The following is a 22,156-nucleotide window of genomic DNA, read 5'->3' on the forward strand; positions in this document are numbered from 1 at the left end:
TGACTTTTGACACTTCACTCAGAGGGTGGCTGTTCTGTTTGAGAGTCACTCACAAGCAGGCTGTTTATGTCTAGAAGTTCAGTTCCAATAAAAGGAAGTTAAAGATATTTTTCTACCAAATGCACACATACAGAATTATTTAAAAATAGAATGGGGGAAGATCTGTTCTTACAAGAGGCTCAGAAGCCATAGATCACTTTTAAAGCATCGTAATAGGAAGAGTTAGCAAAGGAATAATGTGCAACTCTTTGATATAAGCAGAGCTTCTAATAATTAAATCTATCAGAATAAAATGTATCTCCTTAATTTCATTTCAGATTTTATGGTCCCTCTCAAAGCAGTATTTCTCTGCTGCAAAAATTAGGTGAGTAAATACTATGTGAAAGTGCAGTGCTTTCAGAACTCCTAACTCCTCAATGTTGATGTTTTAGATAACATCAGATTATTATTATTATTATTTTTAAAAAACTAGCATATTCTGGAATTCTAATATATTTCCAATTGCCAAGCTTCCACCAGGGACAGAGCCATTCATGTCAGGTTGTGGGCTTCCCATGCCTTCTACTCAAGGCAACTGAAGCGCAGGATACTTCTCCAAAACAAATAAAGATAGCTTGAAGTAAACGGCCTAGGAGCATCACATGGAGCCCAACAGGAGAGATAGTTGCAGAACTTCGAAGAGGAGCACTCGCAACCTGCTCCCTAGCGGTAGCTGTGGGTAAATTGCATTATATCCAGAGTTGAGGCAAAACGAACGCTGTTTGCAAAATGAAGAGAAGGCACCTACTGAACCATGGAAAACGTGGAATCATGAAAAGAAGATGGCTGCTGCTGTTATTACCTTTGTAAACAGATTTGACTATTTTAAATAGAATAATAGAAATAGACTTGTAGAGTTGGAAGGTACACCAAGAGTCATCTAGTCCACTTGCCCAACGTGGGACTTGAATCCACAACCCTGATATTACATGCTCTACCAACTGATCTATATCGAAAGGAACTAATTTCAATGACTTTAAATAAAATGTGTGTGTGTGTGTGTGTGTGTGTGTGTGTGTGTGAGAGAGAGAGAGAGAGAGAGAGAGAGAGAGAGAGAGAGAGGAATAATCATTTGTATACAGTGATACCTCTGGTTGTGAACGGAATCCGTTCCGGAGGCCCGTTCGCAACATGAAAGGAATGTAACCTGCAGCGGCGCGTCTGCGCACGTGAGGTTTGTGATTTGCCGCTTCTGTGCATGACGGCATTTTGTGCCTCTGCGCATGCGTGAGAGGCGAAACCTGGAAGTAACCCTTTCCAGTACTTCTGGGTCGCTGTGGGACATAACCTAAAAGAACGTAACATGAAGCGGACGTAACATGAGGTATGACTGTACAGTGGTACCTCGGGTTAAGTACTTAATTTGTTCCAGAGGTCCGTACTTAACCTGAAACTGTTCTTAACCTGAAGCACCACTTTAGCTAATGGGGCCTTCAGGACTTAGATTTTCCTACTTTTATGCCTTGACATTGTACTTAGCAAACTTTCACCATATGGAATTTATAGAAAATATCTGACCTTAAACCACAACTGATATTTGTTTATATTGCTAAAATTATGGACTTATATCCATATCCTCTAAAGACAGTAGATATAAAAGCCGTAGATTTTCACTGTGCTTAGCTATACACAAAACAGAAAGAAAAATAACCAATGAAGACTTCCTCAGAGGTTTCAGAGGTGCACTTACAAGATCATTTAGTAAATTTACATTTTAGCTGACTGGTTAAATGTGACAATAAATTTATATTAAAAAATATTCTTTTGGAGGGAGAACAAAGTTGTGCAGTGAAAGCAGAACTGTCCATTTGAGCTCTTCTCAGACATTTCAGTAGCACTTGATGCAGTGGAGCAATGCCAATTAGAAAGTCAACTATAGTTTATGGATGAATGGGCAATGTGAGACTGGACACAATGTCCTATCTGAAGTATTATTTTTAGATATACTCAAAATATATGGACTAGCATTCAAAAGTTATATATGCCTAATGCTACTTTTGTTTTTAGGTGTGCAATAAATTTATCATTAACAAGTATTGGATAAGTACTATGATACACTGCAACTCTAATTTAGTCTCCTAATCCTAAGAACCTCAATTTTTTTTGCCTGACATTGTTTAGTAGTAGTAGTAATAATAATAATTTATTTATTCCCCACTCATCTGGCTGGGTTTCTCCAGCCACTCTGGGCATCTCCCAACAGATTAAAAACAGAAACAAACATTAAAAACTTCCTAACAATATAGCAACACGCATCACTACTGCCAGGGCTTTCCCCCCCAGCCAGAACTCACCAGAACTCAGTTCTGGCACCTCTCAAGTGGGCACCATTGCCACCGTAAGAGAACAAGGAAAGTGTTCCTGGTGAGCTCTGGCACCTCTTTTTCTAGAAAAATATCACTGACTGTTGCTACTGTACATCCCAGACCAAGCAGGCTCACATGGAAACTGTAACTTGTGACAACCACATGGAAAGTATCTGCCACTGCAACTGTAGAAACTTTCCATGCTGTTCCAGCAGTTCTCAACCTTGTTGGACTAAAACTCCCATCATCCCTGAGCTCTGGCCTTGCTATAGCTAGGGGTGATGGGTGTTGTAGTTCAACAACATATGGGGACCCACAGGTTGAAAAAGGCTGTTAGACTATTAGAGTAGCAAGCTTTGAAGGGTACAATCTCCAGACAGATATCACTATAAAGAAGCATCTCCATAATGCAGTCAACGTGTCAGAATCTGCCAGAAGCTATTACTCAGGAGCAAGCATAAGCTTAGTAAAATAGCTTTAAGTTACTGTATATTTCTTCCTTTGTTTGGCAGACCAGTTATCACACAGGTGATGGCACTATCCGCCCTGTCTCCAAAACTGCTTGGAGACAGTTCTACTCTGTCTCCAAAAACTCCCTTGGGATCTTGCTTGCTTTTTTCATTCATATGTGTGGCTAGAGGAAAAAACAACCCTGCAGCCTGCAGATATTTAGTGACATTTCCCATTCAATGGAATATATATAGCACTTCAAAAGGAAAAAAAGCAATGGGGGAGGGGGGAATCAAATATTACCTATAGCAATAATCTAATTATATTTTTTGTCTTTCTGATAAGAAGACACAAACTGTTTTATCAGCTTAGACTGGCAATAGGGGTAAAGACTCTCACATCCAGCAAAATATTAACAGTGATAAATCAAGATTTGCAGAGTATAGTTTGAAGCCGACTCAGTGAGTTTATGTTTCTGTGGAGTATCAATCTTAGTTTATTGTGACATATATAAACATACAAACAACAGGGGACCTGTGGCATCTTTAAACTAACAGAATGTAGCGTATGGCACAATAAATGTGTTTGCTTGAATCAAATGTTGTCAGAATGGAAGGACCCCTTAGTCTGCACCAGGTAAAGGTAAAGATAAAGGTACCCCTGCCCGTACGGGCCAGTCTTGACAGACTCTGGGGTTGTGCGCCCATCTCACTTAAGAGGCCAGGGGCCAGCGCTGTCCGGAGACACTTCCGGGTCACGTGGCCAGCGTGACATTGCTGCTCTGGCGAGCCAGAGCCGCACACGGAAACGCTGTTTACCTTCCCGCTGGTAAGCGGTCCCTATTTATCTACTTGCACCCGGAGGTGCTTTCGAACTGCTAGGTTGGCAGGCGCTGGGACCGAGCAGCGGGAGCGCACCCCGCCGCAGGGATTCGAACCGCCGACCTTTCGATCGGCAAGTCCTAGGCGCTGAGGCTTTAACCCACAGCGCCACCTGCGTCCAGTCTGCACCAGAGGATATGCCAAATCTCAGAGCAGATTTGGAGAAGTTGGGGTGGGAGATGGCTGCAGGGGAATGGAAAGGAACATGAAATCGTCTTGTGCAAGTTAAAGTGCTCTCAGAGAACACTGGGTGACATCTGTTGCCTTTAAGGTACAATAAGGCAGGGTTTTATTTTATGTATTAAGATCATTTTGGTAAAAGTGCATTTGTTTAGTTGTTTTGTTTGAGTACAGAACTGTTGAAGAACATGTTTAATACGTTGGAGGGAGAAGCCTTGAATGTGAAAAGGAAAAGTCAGTTTTCAGTATAAAAGAATGGGTATTTGAGAGAGCCATGTTAGTATATGTTAATATTTCAGTCCCGAGATATCGCATCTGCTGCTAAGCTCCTTGAGGTATCATTCAGAGAATCAACTACACTAAAAATCTCAGGCAGTCTGATGCTATGTAATAAGCACTCAGTTCAGTTGTACATACTTCCTTGCAGGTGGAGCAAGGCTGCAACGTCTGTTGTTTTTTACAGCTCTGCCAGATACTTAAACCCCTTTCATGAATCACATTTGTCCTCCTGCCTGTTCCTAACCACTATAAGCTGAATGAAGAAGTGAAGAAGGACCTCCTCAGACCCATGGTGACAGCGCACACAGTTATTTACTTATCCTGGTGGACCCTAGCACTTTCTTTAATTTCACTTGTTCAGAACACTATAAAGAAGACTGATTTCATGAGCCATTAACTATTTTTCTTGTTACTTTCAAGCTGAGCACACAAATATAATTGTTTCTGTAATAGTTCCGTCATCTCACTTTAAGTGGACATAGTTTAAATGTGACTAAAAGGTAAAGGTACCCTGACCATTAGGTCCAGTTGTGGACGACTCTGTGGTTGCGGCGCTCATCTTGCTTTGCTGGCCGAGGGAGCCGGCGTTTGTCCACAAACAGCTTCCAGGTCATGTGGCCAGTATGATTAAGCCGCTTCTGGTGAACCAGAGCAGCGCACAGAAATGCTGTTTACCTTCCCGCCAGAGCGGTACCTAACCACCGAACTTCTGATTGAAAAGCCCTAGGCTCTGTAGTTTAGACCACAGTGCCACCCGTGTCCCTGGATTAAATGTGACTACTTTACTATAATTATTTTCCTTTCTGAATCCACACAATATTAAACAGATATACGCAAACTGAGCAGAAATGTACACAAGTCTCATAGTCATGTGCTGCCCAGCTATAACAGATCTCAGTGGGGGGGGGGGGAAGCCAGCCAATCAGTCAAGTCTCAGGGAGGTACTTGTCTGGAGGCAAAGTCCATATGCAAGGTTCAGTCCAGTCCTAAGGTCAGGAATATCTCAGTTCACGTAGTCAGATGATCCATGGGGTCAAGAAAGTAGAGAGACCAAGGTCATGAGAAGCAAGAAGCAGCAAGGTCTGGTCAGGAATTACAAATGTTGTTTCCAACAACTGACTGAGGCTGGAAAGCCTGCTTAAGAAAGCTGGAGCCAGCTGGTTCTCGTCAGGAGCAAGAAGGCTGATCAGCAGCAGGTGGAGTCACTTCACCTTCTGCTCCGTCAGGCTGCTGCTCAGCAGGTGAAGCCGACTCCAGGCCTATGACACCAAGGAGGATCAGAATCCTATCTACTAGTCTTGCTCCCAGGCTTCATGTATCAGTGCCCAAGAGCTGAAGCCCAATCGCCTTTGCTCTGACTGCAAGATCTGCACTCTGCTACAGACTGCACAATTAAAGCTTATGTCTATAGGCTTCTAAAAACAAATTATCATCAACACATGAAGGTTGAGGGGTGGCCATAGAATCATTGAGTTGTAGAGGACCCCGAGGATCATCCAGTCCGACCCCCTGCAATGAAGGAATATGCATACAGGGATTGAACCTGCAACCTTGGCATTATCAGCACTACGCTCTAACCAACTGAGCTATCCAGTGCTGAGTCAGTAGGGGCAAATCTAACACCCACATACCTCATCCATGAACACACGCTTACATGAGAATTTTATCTTTTTTTCTATCAAGCTATTTTTTGAAACACCATAAAGAGACCTTATCAAAGTGTCAAAGAGTTTAGTACTGAAGTCCGAAAGTATCTGCCATAGAATATTAGTTTCCAATGCTGGAATAATATTCCCACACCTCTAGTATAATGGTCTGGTTTGTGATATTAAAGTCCATGCAGCAGTTGGCTTGTGGAGCAGTTTAAGCACTTGAATGGTGTTGTAGTGTGTCTCAGGTGATCAATTTTTACAAATGTTAGCCAACTGACTTTCCGAAGATCAAACAGAAATAGGTCCTGTGATTTCCCAAGTTAAAGAGCAGTCCACCAACTATGAGAAGCTATAACTCCCTGCTTTCCTATAACATTAATTTTACACAAAAAATACAGTAAAATTTCCTGTATGCAAGTGTCTGTATTGCATACAGTTATCAATTAAAGCCCAATGACAGGTGTTGTATCATACTAGAGCCACAACTCACTAAGACCAGACTCAATTACTCTGAACCTGAAATAAGTGTTCAGAAGAGAAATGAAACCAATATACGGTACTTTTGGGAATGGTCTGATTAAAGGAACATTCTGACTAAGGGCATGTTCACACTGCGTGATAATGTACATTCGGTGCTGGATGCAAGTACCTTAGGGGAGTGCTGTACACATGATGTCAGCTCCGTGTTGCACCTGTCTCACACTATTTGTTGCTGTGAAAGACATTCTGTTGGTAGGGCTATAATCCGTGTTGTGCAAGAATGCAATTCTCATGCACTTGCTACACACGTGTACACAAGGGAGTGCTTTTTCAGGTCACCTCCTCTTGGGGCAGACCTACTGATGCTGCAGGGATGTGCCACTTCCCCTCACAATTTAACTTTTCTATGAATGAGAAAGATAAAATAGGAAGCAATACAGACACTTAGCTACCTCTACAAACATCCTTAGTCTATCAGTATATACTGGTTTCCAGCCCCTCTTTTAAAAGACTGCATTATTAAAAAAAGAGGTCTGTGGAAAAAGTAATTGAGGAGATGAGTTAGCACTTCTGTGCACTAATTTGAAAGGCAGGTGCCTATTCACAAAACATGGATCGTAGCTGGTGCTTTAGATGTGTTGTGTTAAAGTGTGTACAAATGCAAACTGCTATGTACAAAAGTGCACTGTGGGGAAAAGCGACTTCTGCAGTTCAAAGGCTACAGCCTAAGGATTCACTCCTATCACACTTACTGGGGAGAAAGCCCTAATGGACAAACCAAGCCTTATTTCTGAGGAAACACACATAGAATTGGATTGCATGACTGTAGTCCAAAGCATATTTACCTGGACGATCTGAAAGAAGTGAATGTTGGAAAATGGTAATACTGGGTGTTAAGCCGATAGCTCCATTAGTGCCTCACTTGTCTGTTGCAGTCAGCCTCCCACAACCCTAATTATGCAGGTGGTCTTGTGTTTGCATCTTCTGTTTATGTGCACCACTGGGAGCTACCACTGCCAGACCAATTCCAGAACTAGTTTATGCAAATGACGATGTGTCACATCTGCCTTCTTTGATGACAGAGTGTTTTGTTCTAGATAAAAAAAATTCGTTGCAGTAGCACCTTAGAGACCAGCTAAGTTTGTTATTGGTGTGAGCTTTTGTGTGGATGCACACTTCTTCAGATACACTGAAACAGAATTCACCAGACCCTTATATATAGTGACTTCTGTCTGGTGACTTCTGTTTCAGTGTATCTGAAGAAGTGTGCATCCACACGAAAGCTCACGCCAATAACAAACTTAGTTGGTCTCTAAGGTGCTACTGGAAGGAATATTTTTATTTGTTTTGACTACAACAGACCAACACGGCTACCTACCTGTTTTGCTCTAGGTATCAGCAATTTATTAAGATAATGTGACAATAACATAAATGAAAGAAAAAGATTATAAATAAAAGCTGAAGGAAAATGTAAGACTGCAAAACTACTGGGAGCAAAAGGCATAGACACAGCAACACAGTGTTGCCATCTACTCCCATAACTGCTACTTGGGCTTGAGAGATGGGAAGAATGAATAAAGATCACATTTTAAAATGCAAGATTGTATTTCAGACACCATTTAGGAAATATGCAATTTCTTCAAACTGCAAACTTAATTGTGAGATTTCCCCTTGCACTGCCTGGTCTGTAAACACTATTCTAATTATGCACAGGCTCCATTTCTGAAATCTCTGTTCTTGGCATAAGCCATTTTAGTCATGCTTGCAAGTAGCAGAAGAGCACCTTGAGTTTGGAATTTGAAGAGGTAATTGTGACATCTAGTCAATGTGAGGGGCATTGGAACGTTTCTGCCCAAATATGTGTCAGTTATTGATAACTGTACCACTTTAAACCATTATCCCCCACTACTCACTTGCCATTTAATGCTGCCACACCGACTGTGCTTCTGGCAATAGACATGCTGGCTACAAAAGTCCACTGCTGACTTTGGGGGTCCCACCTCTCGACTGTGTTCAGATAGCTCCAACCATCATGGCCTCCAACTGCATAAATTGGCCCTTCGAGAACAGTAACTCCTAGAAAGATAGTCAGAGGAAGAAGATAACAATATATCCAACAAATGAAAGGCCAGCTCTGTAAAGGCCAACATGCATGGACCAATCAAATAGGTCAAACTGCTTCTCATATGGCAGTAAACCCCTACGTAACAGCATGTGGGGCTCCCAGAGGAATGCTGGCTGGACAATCCTTGCCTGAAGGGACTGTGTGAACTGACAGTTCCACTGGAATGGTGCCTAGGTAGCCACCAATATTTGCATGGCAGTGGCAGCACTCCTGCGGAAGTTGCATGGGGTCCATTTGATGTAAGAACTAGGTGGGAAACTGGCAAGCAGGACAAAAAAACCCACAACAGCCTACCTGGTTTCAGATCCCCCAGAAACTGTTATTCAGAGGCATATTGACTCCAACAGTGGAGGAAGACATAGCCATCATGGCTAGTAGCTGCTGCTAACCTTATCCTCCACTAATTGTATAATTCTCTTTTAAAGGCATCCATGTTGGTGGCGACCACTCCCCCCCCCCCCCAAGTGTGAAAAAAGTATCTTATTTTATCTGTCCTGAGTCTTCCAACATTCAGATTCCTTGGATGTTCATGAGGAGTAGTGTTAGAGAGAGTGGAAAAACTTTTCTCTATCCACTTTCTCCCTGCCTTGTTGACACTCTCAAAGAACCCTAATTGGCTCGAGAGAGAAGACTTATCCTCTCTCTTCTTCCTGCCCTCATAGGACTGCTTCCCCCCCCTTTTTTTTCCTTTCGACTGAGAAAGAAAGGGGCAGGGAAGTTGCAGGAAGGGGTGGATGCACACACCACAACAGGAGTACGGGAAGGCGAGATACCTGACTCAGAAGGGGTCTAGCCCACCTTGAAATGCAGCCAGACTTCTTAAGCAGAAGAGAGTTAAAATGCCAAGCCACCGCAAAGTCTCATGCCATCTCTAGTGAGAATCTATGATTTGTCTTACTGGATCAGACCCGAGTCTATCCAGGCATGCATTCTGTTTCCAGCAGGGGACTTCTGGGCACACCCAATCAAGGCATGAAGGAGAGGGTCTTCCCCAGTTCTCTTTCCACAGCATCAGAGATTTCTTACTCTCGTAGAACGGTGTTTCCTTCAGCTTTCATAGCTAGGAACCTTTGATGTGCCCCCCCCCCCAAGGCCAACATAATTATTCAAATTGCAGCAGCTGCATGCATAGCAACCACATTCTCACAGTTTGTCTTTTTGCCACAGTGAAAGTCGATCTGCAAGCCCCGTGACAGCTTCTCATGCTTCCACACAGCTCATAAGAGGGCTGCCATGGGCATTGGTTCTTGGGTTTGCAGAAAAACAGTATACCCAAGATATATTGCTCATTTGCAGACTTCAGAACTCTTGACCCATCTTAAACAATTCCAGGTTTTGTAATGTTAATAGCATTGGTGATTTTAAGTGTTTCTCAAACCTCTCTCCTTGAGATAGCGGAAGATGGATTTTCTGAGGCAGAACAGTAGCTTGAGAAAGACAAACTGTTTCAAAGATAGCTAAGGCTAAAAGTCCTCTTTTCAAATGAACTTTTCGGTTCATTTCTTTTAATAGCTAGAACTCAATTTATTTTTAAGAAGTCTGTAGTGAAATGTCAGACTGTTGTTCCTATTACCACATGGTAGCACCTCTGTTCTAAGGCCAAAAGTGCAAAATTCTATATAAACTGTATTTTTTTCTAGTAGGTGCACCTGAATGTGGGACAGTCCCTTGGGATTAAACACTGCTAGCTGCCTTCACAACTTCTACCTGATGTGATGATTCCACACTTAGTCATACCCATACCTTTTGGCAGCTAATTTGTACCTGGGACCTGTTGGAAGATATTTTTTATTAGAGGTTTATTCAAATTATTAGAAGTTGTTTGCTGAATATTCTACATGGTATACAGCTGCACACTGAGTTGGACACCATATTAATGTAGCAATATACTTCTCCCTGCAAAGATCATAAAATTGTTCATGATCAAAGCACATGGACTAGTAGTTGAGAAACTGAGATCACCTGAGTTCTGTTGCAGAGCTTTGCTCTGTGAAGGAAAGCTGCATAATAATTCATGGCATAGCATGCACTCTGCATGGAGACATTCATGCTGCATAGATATTTTCCTGCGTAATTCACTGAGGTTTAGTACTTGCTCTAGCCTTTCATCAAATGTAAAATAAGAAATGGCTGTATCTAAGATTCAACCTTTTATTATGGTTTTGCATATCAATTTAAAAAGTCATAAGGTTATTGTCCAATATGTGTATTGAACTCCTATTTCTATGCCTTTTTTTTACTTCACCAAATGGGCTTTAAAGTATTCCACTGACTCAGAGAGCAGATGCCATTGCTGAAACAATATATCTGAACTATTTTAATTACAATTGTAGGGTTTCACATTTTTCTGGAGCGCACATGAAAATTCTCTTGACAATGCTATGCTAATCTGAATTTTGTTCTCTTGGATGGCAAAATGATTGTTGTTCTCTTAATATTCTTCTCACAGCTGTCTGGAGGCAGTGGTCAACATAGTACACAGATAGAGAATGGACTCAACCCCCAACTCATATCGAAACCATCCATGGTACATCTTTTTCCATTAAATCTCCCCAGGCATATTATTCCATTGTTCTTGTCAGGAAGTCATTCATTACTTTATATTCTAACAGAGCAATTTTGTGGAGGTTTGGGACAGGAGGGGGAGAATCTATGAAGGCGTTACTGCCACTTCTTACACCTTGTGGCTAGGGTGGCAGGGGCCTTTTTGCAAATACTTTTTTTCTCCAGCTCTCCTTTCCATTGACGCAAACTATCGAGAACTATTATTGTTCTTATTCTTGAAACCAGTGCTTTTTTTTTCTCCAGAGAAAAAGCTGCTGGAACACCACTTCCCTCAGAAGACTGACCCCAGAGCCCAAAGAGGGGCAGCACGGGGGCTTGCTCAGCTAAGGTGAAGCTTTCCCGTGCACCAGCTGTTAGCTGGGAGGCTAAAGAGCCTCACCAAAGCTCCGCTGCGCCTCTGGCTCAGGAGGAGACCCTCTCTGGAGTCTGTAGAGGATATCCCCTAGCGACATCCAGGGAGGGTCTCCTCCTGAGCCGAAGGCACAGTGGGGCTTTGATAAAGCTGATTAGATACTCTCCCTGCACTTCTGGGGCCCACCTGAGAGGTGCCAGAATGCCATCCTGGCACATTCCAGCTGAAAAAAAGAGCCTTGGTTGAAATTAACTATGCCAATTCCAGAGTTCGTGCACTTATTGGATCTAATTTGACTTGTTACAGATAGGTAGCCGTGTTGGTCTGCCATAGTCAAAACAACAACAAAAATTCCTTCCAGTAGCACCTTAAAGACCAACTAAGTCAGTTCTTGGTATGAGCTTTCGTGTGCATGCACACTTCTTCAGATACACTGAAACAGAAGTTTCCAGACCCTTCTATATAGTGAGAAGGTGGGGAGGGGTATTACTCAGAAGGGTGGTGGGAATGGGTGGTTGGCAGATAGCTGTGATGAGCCTGTTGACGACTCTTAACGACTGCAATAGGTCTTACAGGGAGAAGCAAGGGGTGAAAAGGTGAAAAATGGCTTTGTCGTGTATAATGAGATAAGAATCCAAGGTCTTTGTTCAGGCCAGGTTTCTCCATGATTTTAAGTTTGGTGATAAGTTGTAATTCAGCAGCTTCTCTTTCCAGTCTATTTCTGAAATTCCTTTGTAGTAAAACAGCTACTTTGAGATCTTGTATAGAATGTCCTGGGAGATTGAAGTGTTCTCCTACTGGTTTCTCTGTCTTGTGATTCCTGATGTCCGATTTATGTCCGTTTATTCTTTGGCGTAAGGTCTGGCCTGTTTGTCCAATATAGAGAGCTGAAGGACACTGTTGGCATTTGATGGCATACACAATGTTAGACGATGAGCAATTAAATAGTCCCGAGATGGTATGTGTGATGTTGTTGGGGCCAGTAATGGTGTTGTCCGGGTGTATGTGGCAGCAAAGTTGGCATCTGGGTTTATTGCAGGCTCTGGTGCCAGTGTCCGTGTTAGGTCTGGTTGTAGTATTATTGTGGGTTAGGAGTTGTTTAAGACTGGGTGGCTGTCTGTAGGCAATGAAAGGTCTTCCTCCCAGAGCTTGAGAAAGAGAACTGTCATTGTCCAGGAGAGGTTGTAGATCTCTGATGATACGTTGTACTGTTTTAACTTGGGAGCTGTATGTGATGACTAGAGATGTTCTGTTATTTTCTTTTTTGGGTCTGTCTTGCAGCAAGTTCTCTCTGGGTATCAGTCTAGCTCTGTTGATCTGTTGTCTAACTTCATCTGTTGGGTATTTTAGTTCTAAAAAGGTTTGCTTTAGATCTCTTAGGTGAGAGTCTCTGTCTGTAGAATTGGAACAGATGCGGCTGTAACGTAGTGCCTGGCTATATACAATGGACTGTTTGGTATGTTTGGGATGGTAGCTAGAGGCATGTAGATATGTTTGTCGGTCAGTTGGTTTACGGTATAAGGTGGTGTCTATGTGCCCATCCTGTATTTTTATAGTAGTGTCCAAAAAATGTATTTCTTGCATAGATTGATTCATAGTTAGGTTGATTGTGGGGTGAAAATCATTGAATTTCTGGTGGAAGGTGTTCAGGGTCTGTTGACCATGTGTCCAGATGATAAAAATATCGTCAATGTATCGCAGGTACAAGAGAGGTTTGAGTGGGTAGGAGTTTAGGAAACGTTGTTCTAAATCTGCCATGAAGATGTTGGCATACTGTGGGGCCATGCGGGTGCCCATTGCTGTGCCGCTGATCTGAAGGAACAGGTCATCACCGAATTTGAAGTTGTTGTGGGTAAGGACAAATTGGCAGAGTTTGGTGGCAAAGTCCGCTGTGGTTTTATCTGAAATGGTGTTCCTTATAGCTTGTAAACCATCGTTTTGTGGGATGTTGGTATACAGAGATTCCACATCCATAGTAGCTAGTATAGTATTGTTGGGAAGATTATTTAAAGATTGTATTTTCCTCAGAAAATCTGTGGTGTCACGTACATAGCTGGGAGCACTGATGGCATATGGTTTCAGAACAGAGTCCATATAACTGGAGACACCCACTGTAATAGTGCCAATACCTGAAATGATGGGGCGTCCTGGATTTCCTGGTTTGTGTATTTTAGGTAGAAGATAGAAAGTTCCTGGTCGAGGTTCTGTTGGTGTGTTAGTGAGGATCTGTTCTTGGATGTGTGGGGGTAGCTCCTTAACAATCTTGTTCAGTTCTTTTTTGTATTCTTGTGTGGGGACTGAGTCCAATTTTATGTAAAAGGCGGTATTGGAAAGTTGTCTGTGAGCCTCCTGAATGTAGTCAGTTTTGTTCATGATGACGACAGCTCCACCTTTGTCCGCTTCTTTAATTATAATGTCTGGGTTGTTTCTGAGATTATCTATGGCTCTCCTTTCAGCATGGTTTAGATTTTGTTGTAAGCGATGGTGTTTTCTGGTCACATCTGTTTGGATTCTGTGGCGGAAGCAGTCAATGTACAAGTCCAGTGTGGTATTGCGTCCATCAGGAGGGGTCCATGTGGAGTCCCTTTTTGTGTAACACTTTTTCGTTGGTAGTTGGTGGTCAGTGTTCTGTTGGGAGGGTGGTGGTTGTTCTCCAGTGGGTTGCTAATTTGACTTGTTAGGGAAGGATGCACTTTTTAGTTCGTATGATTCTAAAGTATGTATATACCACTTTCCCAGGCAAGGTCCATACAAGGTAGCATGCACAGAATAAAAACCACAATATAAAAATTATTACTAAAATGAATAAAACAGATAAAAAGAAATGCAGTCCTAGCTTGTGTTCACTGAGAATACTGATGGGCAGGGCTGGCCCAAAAACTTTAGGCACCTGAAACAAGATAGACCACTGACATTTCCCCCTGCCCACAGATCTGGGCCCATCCCAGGTGGGGTGGGAGCTTGCTTCAGCTCACCTCATTGGTGTTATTGCCATGCTAGGGCAGTAAGCTAGCTTAGGGGCTGCAGGGCAAACCACATGGCACTCCTTCTAGCACTTTCCAGATGCCTCACTCTGCCTCATGGTAGGACCAGCCCTGCTGATGGATCTGTGTAGATTTTATGTACCTGATTTACATTTATGTGCATCTGTACCCACAGAACTTCAATGAGGCTAAATGGGGGCTCTTTGAGGGGTGCAGGTGTTGTTCCATTAACATAGTTTCTCTCTAAATATATATAAAAATGAAACAAATTGTCCAGTAGCACCTTAGAGACCAACTAAGTTTGTTCTTGGTATGAGCTTTCGTGTGCATGCTGCATGCACACTTCTTCAGGTACAATTTTTTATTTTTTATATATATTTTGACTGTGTCAGACCAACAAGGCTACCTACCTGAATCTAGAGTTTCTCTCTACTATAGTGGCACGCATACATATTCCAAAGCCCTCACTCTTCAGCTATTTTTTATTTGTAGCATATCCCCCCCACTCTCTTTCTCTGTATAACAAGTATTTTATTTAAAAACAGAATTCTGTACTACCAATAGGAAAATAAGTTAGAATCAGGGTATAGTTATACAACTTCTAGATTTCAAAAAGAAGTTATAGAAGAAGAAGGGAAGCTGCTGAAGAAAGCATATAGTATTTTGCTAGAATGGGAAACAAAAGATGAGGAGGTCAAATTGGTTATGATCAAATGGGCACAGGACATAGGACATAACATACAATTTGAGGATTGGGAAAAACTGTGGAAAGTAAATTTGAAATTTACAGATTGTTCTCCCTTGAAAGAAAATTATCAGAAAATGATGTATAGATGGTATATTACACCAGTACAGATTGCAAAAATGTATAAAACCGGGTCAAATATATGTTGGAAATGTAAAGAAAAAGAAGGGACTTTTTATCATATGTGGTGGGAAATGATATACAATGAATTGAAAAAAATGTTTAAAATGACATTTGTAAAAAAAACCCAGAAGCATTTTTGTTAGGGATTGTAGGGCAAGTCTTGCCAAGAAAAACAAAGAATTTATTTATGTATGCAGCAAGAGTCTTGATAGCACAAGGATGGAAGAATGAAGAAATTCCAACGAAAGAACAGTGGCAAGAAAAACTGACGAGCTACGCAGAGTTGGCTAAATTGACATATAAACTGCGGGACAAGAACAACTGTGACTTTAAGGAAGAATGGGAGCTTTTTACAAATTATCTAAAAAGACAGAAAAATGAACTGGACTCCTTGGCAGGTTTTGAATAAACGTACAAAAATTTATTGGTTGACAACATGTTAGATAGATAATGTGGGGATATGTACAATTTTATAACATGCGGAGAATAATATGGGCTGAGAAATCAGAGAGAGAAGCTGAGGGAAGTCCCGGGGGGGGGGGAGGAGGGAAGGGGGGGGAAATAATGTAAGCGATTATATGGTCTGACAATTTCTTATGTTGAAACTGCTAATAAAAATATTTTTTTTTAAAAGGAAGGAAAATAAGTTACATCATGATATGTTTATCTGGGTAAATAAATAGCTACATCTGCAGAAGATGCTCCTTATACAGGTTTTCTTTATTTAACAGGAAATCTTAATTAAGGGTAGTTTAATGTTGCTGAGAGCTTTTATTAAATATGTGGGCTCCCAGGGCTTTAAAAATAAATTAAAGAAGCATCTTCATTATTCCGAAAGTAATAAACCTGCAGTGGTTGTTAAAAAAAAAAAGTCACATTGCTCAGGCATACTGAAAGTTCATGTTGAACATCCCAGGGACTCAATAATTTTCTCTGGACATTTAGCATATTTTATGTTCCATGTTTAAACACAGTGTTGTAGATGTACATAATAAAAATGCAGATCAAAGAGACACAAACTTAAAGTTAAAAGCAAAACAAAAGAGAAACCTGTACAGACAAATGGAAAACATGACTTCCTTGTTCTATTTCAAATCAGTGATGTTTTCTACAGCTCGTGTTCACATTTCACAGAAAACATTGGCATCCCTCTACATCAGGAGTGACCAACTCCCAAGAGACTGTGATCTCACAGAGTTAAAAACTGGCAGTGATCAACCCCCTTTTTGAGGGTTCAGGTCAGTGTTGTTGAGCTATTTTTAGGGAGGAGGAAAGGCCCACTTTTTGGGGTGCAGGGCAAAAATGCTGAGCTTTTTTTTAGGGGAGCCACAATTGTTGAGCTTCTTTGGAGGGAGCCAGTGATATACCACAGTCATTCAGTGATCTACCGGTAAATCACGATCTACCTGTTGGACGTGCCTGCCATGAATGAGGCTGTATAAACTTGGGAAATGGGGAACTGTGGTTTGTTGAAGATCTCTTGTTTAAAGTTGTGGCTAATGAGAATAACATTAATTATTCAAGTTAATGAGGATTAGAGCTTAAACCGGGGATGGGACACTTGGCTTTGTAGGGGAACAATCCTATAGCAAGATCTGCTGCAATGAGCAGGATTAGGATCTAGAGAGGATCTCTGGTTGAGCCTGGAAGTTCTTGGTGCAGTTGGGTTGTTGTTGTTGTTGTTCAGTAGTTTAGTCGTGTCCAACTCTTCATGACCCCATGGACCAGAGCACGCCAGGCACTCCTGTCTTCCACTGCCTCCCGCAGTTTGGTCAAACTCATGCTGGTAGCTTCAAGAACACTGTCCAGCCATCTTGTCCTCTGTCGTCTCCTTCTCCTTGTGCCCTCCATCTTTCCCAACATCAGGGTCTTTTCCAGGGAGTCTTCTCTTCTCATGAGGTGGCCAAAGTACTGGAGCCTCAGCTTCACGATCTGACCTTCCAGTGAGCACTCAGGGATGATTTCCTTAAGAATGGAGAGGTTTGATCTTCTTGCAGTCCATGGGACTCTCAAGAGTCTCCTCCAGCACCATAATTCAAAAGCATCAATTCTTCGGCGATCAGCCTTCTTTATGCTCTAGCTCTCACTTCCATACATCACTACTGGGAAAACCATAGCTTTAACTATACAGACCTTTGTTGGCAAGGTGATGTCTCTGCTTTTTAAGATGCTGTCTAGGTTTGTCATTGCTTTTCTCCCAAGAAGCAGGCGTCTTTTAATTTCATGACTTTTGTCACCATCTGCAGTGATCATGGAGCCCAAGAAAGTAAAATCTCTCACTGCCTCCGCAGTTGGGTTATGTTGGCTTAACTCTCACATCCTCCGTTCAGCTGGAGCTGCACCAGCATATGAAACCCTGATCTCAATATAGTCCCCATAAAATATAAATACATTTGCAAGCAGCTTTAACTAGTGTTTCCTCCATTTGTTTTCCTCTCATTTGTCTATTTTACCCTCTAACTCTTTTCCTTATTATTAGATGCTAATGCTCTTTTTACGTATGATATTTTCCCCTTATGTATATGTACCATGTCCATGATGGTGTGTTGTTGTTTTTCCTATACACATTGGTTTAAAAATAGACACAGTATCAACAACAATGTTTTTAATTTCCTTTCTGCTTTTAACTTTTTCTGATTTTATTGCTTGGTTTTATATTTATATATTGTTGTAAATCACTGTGATATATCTTGATGATACAGCGGTATATAAATATTGTTATGAATAAATAAACCAAGCAGCGATGCCGCTATCGCTTAGAAAGCTTACTATGTAGTCAGAAGTGATTCCTGCTGAGACTGCTTCCGGCTGCTGCGATCTCAGTGCAAGCAGGGTTCTCACCGGGAGGGAGAACTCGAGCTATTTTGAAGGATTGGGGGCAACTCTAGGGCGCGGAGACCCCCCAAAACTCTCTTGAAGGGTGTTCAGAGAGTCTAGTCCCTGGCACGGCCATAGAAAGACCAAACCGGCTGCCAGGTAACCTCGGAAGAGGCGAAGAGCGTGGGCGGAGAGGTCTAGCGGTCGAGGGGGAGCCATTACTCACCTTCAGATAGCGAAGCCCTGAGCTTGCAGGGAGAGCAGTACGCTCTCAGAACAAAGAACTCCGACACTTGCAACTTTGTAATTAAGATAAAAGGAACAAGGAAGCCTCGGAGGGAGTAAAGAGAAACAAACGGAGTTCAGCTGATAGCCGAAATCAATTTAGACGCGGAAAGACGCCAGTGCGGGGAAAAGAGAAAGGGAGTTGCCTCAGCGGTTACGCTGTTTCCCTTTCTGTATTCCTCCCTCCAAACAAGCCGAATAGAAGGAAAAGTACGCTGGAGAGGAAGAGGGAAGAAAGGGGGCCAGAGACAAAGCATTAGGACTTGGCGTTTTTGGTGAACTGGAGGTTGTGAAGAGGAGAAGGGGTGTTTCTCTATCTTAGCGTCAGAATTTAGGAGAATGAAGCCGGAAGAGAAACCCCCGCCGCCATTTGAGACTTTTTGTGCGTGAGTTTGTGAAAAGCAGAAAGAGGACAGTGATAATATCTATATTGGAGCTAATACGCATATTGTTCTCCATCTCTTTTCCCTTGGTTGGAGACTAGGGTTTTTGAACTTCTGGGAGCTCCTGGGAACACTTTGGGAACACGTTGGGAACTGGCGTCAGTGTATATTGGTTTGACGGCCTCTTGTGTTAAAATGAGGTTGGTGTGATCTGAGACTGGCCTCCGCTCCCCCTGCCCTTTTCTCCCCTCCTTTTTCTATTCACCACCCCCTATTTTAAGACACACCCCCCCCCCGTATATCTACTATGGAACATGGACTAGCCTGATTGGAGGCGGGACAAACCCCCGACATTGGAGCATTCCGCCTTGAAGGAAGAGGACTGTACAGTAAGAACTTGACATCGATTTTATATATACAGACTTCGATACTGACTTTTGGGAAAATACATATATATAGAATTGGGAATTCTGAACAGTAACACTAAAGAAAGAAAGAGGGTATTACAAAAACGGACAAAGTGGGCGGTATAATGGAAATCATCTGAAACAAACTCAGGGGGCGAGAAATTATCGGGGACAAGGGGAGATAAAAGTGTATAAGTATTTAAGATGTCACATACAGGGGAAAAAGGAACGAATGGTGGGACCCCTGGGGATAGGAGGGGCTCTAAGCAAGAAGTAGACTTTAAGTCGGATATCTTGAAGATGTTTACAGAGATCAAACAAAGCCAAGCCAACTTAGAATATAAATTAGAGCAAGTGGATAACAGGATCGGGAAAATGGATAAAAAAATGGATGAGACTGTTAACGAACTTAAGGGCCAAATAAAAGAAATATTTAGGAGAACGCAGCTTACAGAGGAAGGGTTAAAGAAGACAAGGATAGAATTAAAGGATATTAAGAGGGATAAAGAAAGGATTAAAACTGAAATGATGGACTTAAATAAGGCTCAGGAAGAGATGAAGGACATTATTGCGATGAATGAACTGAGGCAGAGGGAGGTTAATCTGAAATTTAGAGCTGTGCCAGAGACCCAAAATGAAAATATTAAAGAGAGATTGACAATGGAGTTAGCAGAATGGATGGGTTTACCAGCGGAGGAAATGGCCAATAATATACAAAATGCATTCAGAATGCGCGTTAACACAACAAGAGGAAGGAAACTTATAGGTGATTGTCTGATTACATTCAAGGATAAAGAAATGAGAAATAGGATCCTTCAAAGGAATAGAGAAAAGAGGTTGAATATAGATGGGAATTATATAATTATTTTTAAAGATGTCCCGATCAGACTACTCAAACGAAGAGATCACTATAAATCCTTGGTGCAGGTACTGAGAAGAAATAAGATCGAATTTAGATGGGAATTCCCGGAAGGGATATCATTTGTATATAGAGGTAAGAGGCACAAGTTGTCAAGTCAAGAAGAAACCGGGAAGTTCTTGAGGAAGTATAAGGAACTTAAAGTGGAGGTAAATGGAACGGGGGCTGGAGGAGATGAGGGGGGCCCATCAGGAGACTCAGGAGAAGGGGATGAGGAGGAGGAAGGAGGAAGTAGATCGGGCAAAGAGGCAGAGGAGGAAGCGGAGGACTCAGGGAATCCTTAAAGGAAAAGAGAATTTGAATAAAACTCAGGCGAAAACTTAACTTCCGAAGGGAAAGTTAAGCATCATGGGATTAAAAATTTGGAACTGGAATATTAATGGGATGAACGATAAAAATAAGAGGAATAAAATTGAGCAATATCTGAAAAAGAAAAATTTGGACATTATCTGTCTACAGGAAACGCACGTTGCTAGAAGGCATAGGAAAGTGTTAATTAACAAAAGGTTGGGAAAGGAATTTGAATCCTCAGACAAGGTAAAGAAAAGAGGTGTGGTACTGTATGTTAAAAATAATATAGAAGCTAAAACAATATTCAAGGATGAAGAGGGGAGGATGATAGGGGTCAGTATTAACTGGCAAGGTGAAAAGCTGATGGTAGTGGGGCTATACGCCCCAAATGGTAGTAAAACGGAATTCTTTAAAAGATTGGAAGAGAAGTTGACGGAATTTGTGGACCAAAAAATAATTTTAATGGGGGATATGAACGGGGTTGTTTCACTAGAAATGGATAGACAAAGAAAAGGAACAAACAAAGAAGGAAAGTTACCAAAAACCTTCTTCTCCATGGTAGAAAATTGTAATCTGGTGGACATCTGGCGTCTCAGACACCCGTTTGACAAACAATTCACCTTTCATTCTGAGCCTAACCAATCGCTGTCACGCATAGACCAGATATGGGTCTCAAAGGAACTGTGTCCAAGAGCTAAATTAATAGAAATAAGACCAAAAGTAATTTCAGATCATAGCCCAACAGAGCTGGAACTGGAAAGCCTAGAGACAAGAACCTTCAGATGGAGATTAAAAGACCACCTTTTAGATGATCAGAAAGTTGTGGAAAAGACACAGAAAAAACTGATAGACTATTTTAAAGATAATGGTGATAAAGGAACAAAGGATAGCGTTGTCTGGGATGCGAGTAAGGCTGTAATAAGAGGGTTTTTTATCCAACAGAATGCAATCAAAAATAGGAATAGAGAGAAAAACAAAGAGGAAATTCTAAAACAGATAATGGTTAACGAACAAAAACTATCACAAAAACCAAATTGTCAAAAAGCGAAGGAAAGATTTAAGATTCTACAAGCCCAGTTTGCTATAATAATAAATAGAGAGGTGGAGTGGAACATTAAAAAACTAAGGCAAAAAAATTTTGAATTTGCGAATAAATCAGGCAAATGGCTTGCCTGGCAAATCAAAAAAAGGAAGGAGCAAGGTGTAATTAATAAAATAACAGTGGAGGGAGTAGAAAGAACCGACCCCAAAGGAATTAAGAGCGAATTCCTCAGCTATTACAGGAATTTGTATAAAGATCAAGAGAAAGTTGGTTTAAGGAGGATAGAGAGATTCTTGAAGGATAAAAGGGTGCAAAAAATCTCAATAGAGGAAAAGCAACGTTTGAATACACCAATTGGAAATGAGGAAATAGAGGAGGCAATTAAAGATTTAAAGAGGGGTAAGGCACCAGGCCCTGACGGATTCACAGCCGGCTACTACAAGGAAATGAAATCTATTTTGGTGGGACCTCTAAAAACGATTATGAACAATATCTTAAAGAAAGGAGAAACCCCAGAGACCTGGAAAGAGGCATATATTACGTTTATCCCCAAACAGGATGCAGATCCAACCCAGGTTAAAAATTGCAGACCAATTTCACTCCTAAACACAGATTATAAGATATTTGCAGGAATTCTGGCAAGAAGGCTGAAGATTTTGCTATCAGAAATTATTCACAGGGACCAGGCGGGATTCCTGCCAGGTCGGCAGATGAGAGACAACACAAGAAATATAATTAATATGCTAGAATACCTGTCTGTTAGGATTGACAAACAAGCTATAATGGTGTTTGTAGATGCCGAGAAGGCATTCGATAACGTGATATGGAACTTTATGTTGAAGAACTTAGAA

The 22,156-nt window shown here is 41.6% G+C and overlaps 1 protein-coding gene across 5 annotated transcripts in view; it reads right to left on the minus strand.

The window, feature by feature from the left end:
* Window positions 1–22,156, minus strand: part of KLHL1 (kelch like family member 1) — a 135,141-nt gene that overhangs the window by 18,930 nt on the left and 94,055 nt on the right. For 4 of the 5 annotated variants that reach the window (XM_083737807.1, XM_083737805.1, XM_083737808.1 and 1 more), the window contains exon 8: window positions 8,181–8,343. In XM_083737807.1, coding sequence (XP_083593933.1) covers window positions 8,181–8,343 — 163 coding nt within the window. The remainder of the gene's footprint in view (window positions 1–8,180; window positions 8,344–22,156) is intronic. The other variant, XM_083737809.1, reaches the window with a different exon arrangement.

The sequence above is a fragment of the Podarcis gaigeae genome (assembly GCF_964106915.1).
Source record: "Podarcis gaigeae genome assembly, chromosome: 4".
Taxonomy (NCBI): domain Eukaryota; kingdom Metazoa; phylum Chordata; class Lepidosauria; order Squamata; family Lacertidae; genus Podarcis; species Podarcis gaigeae.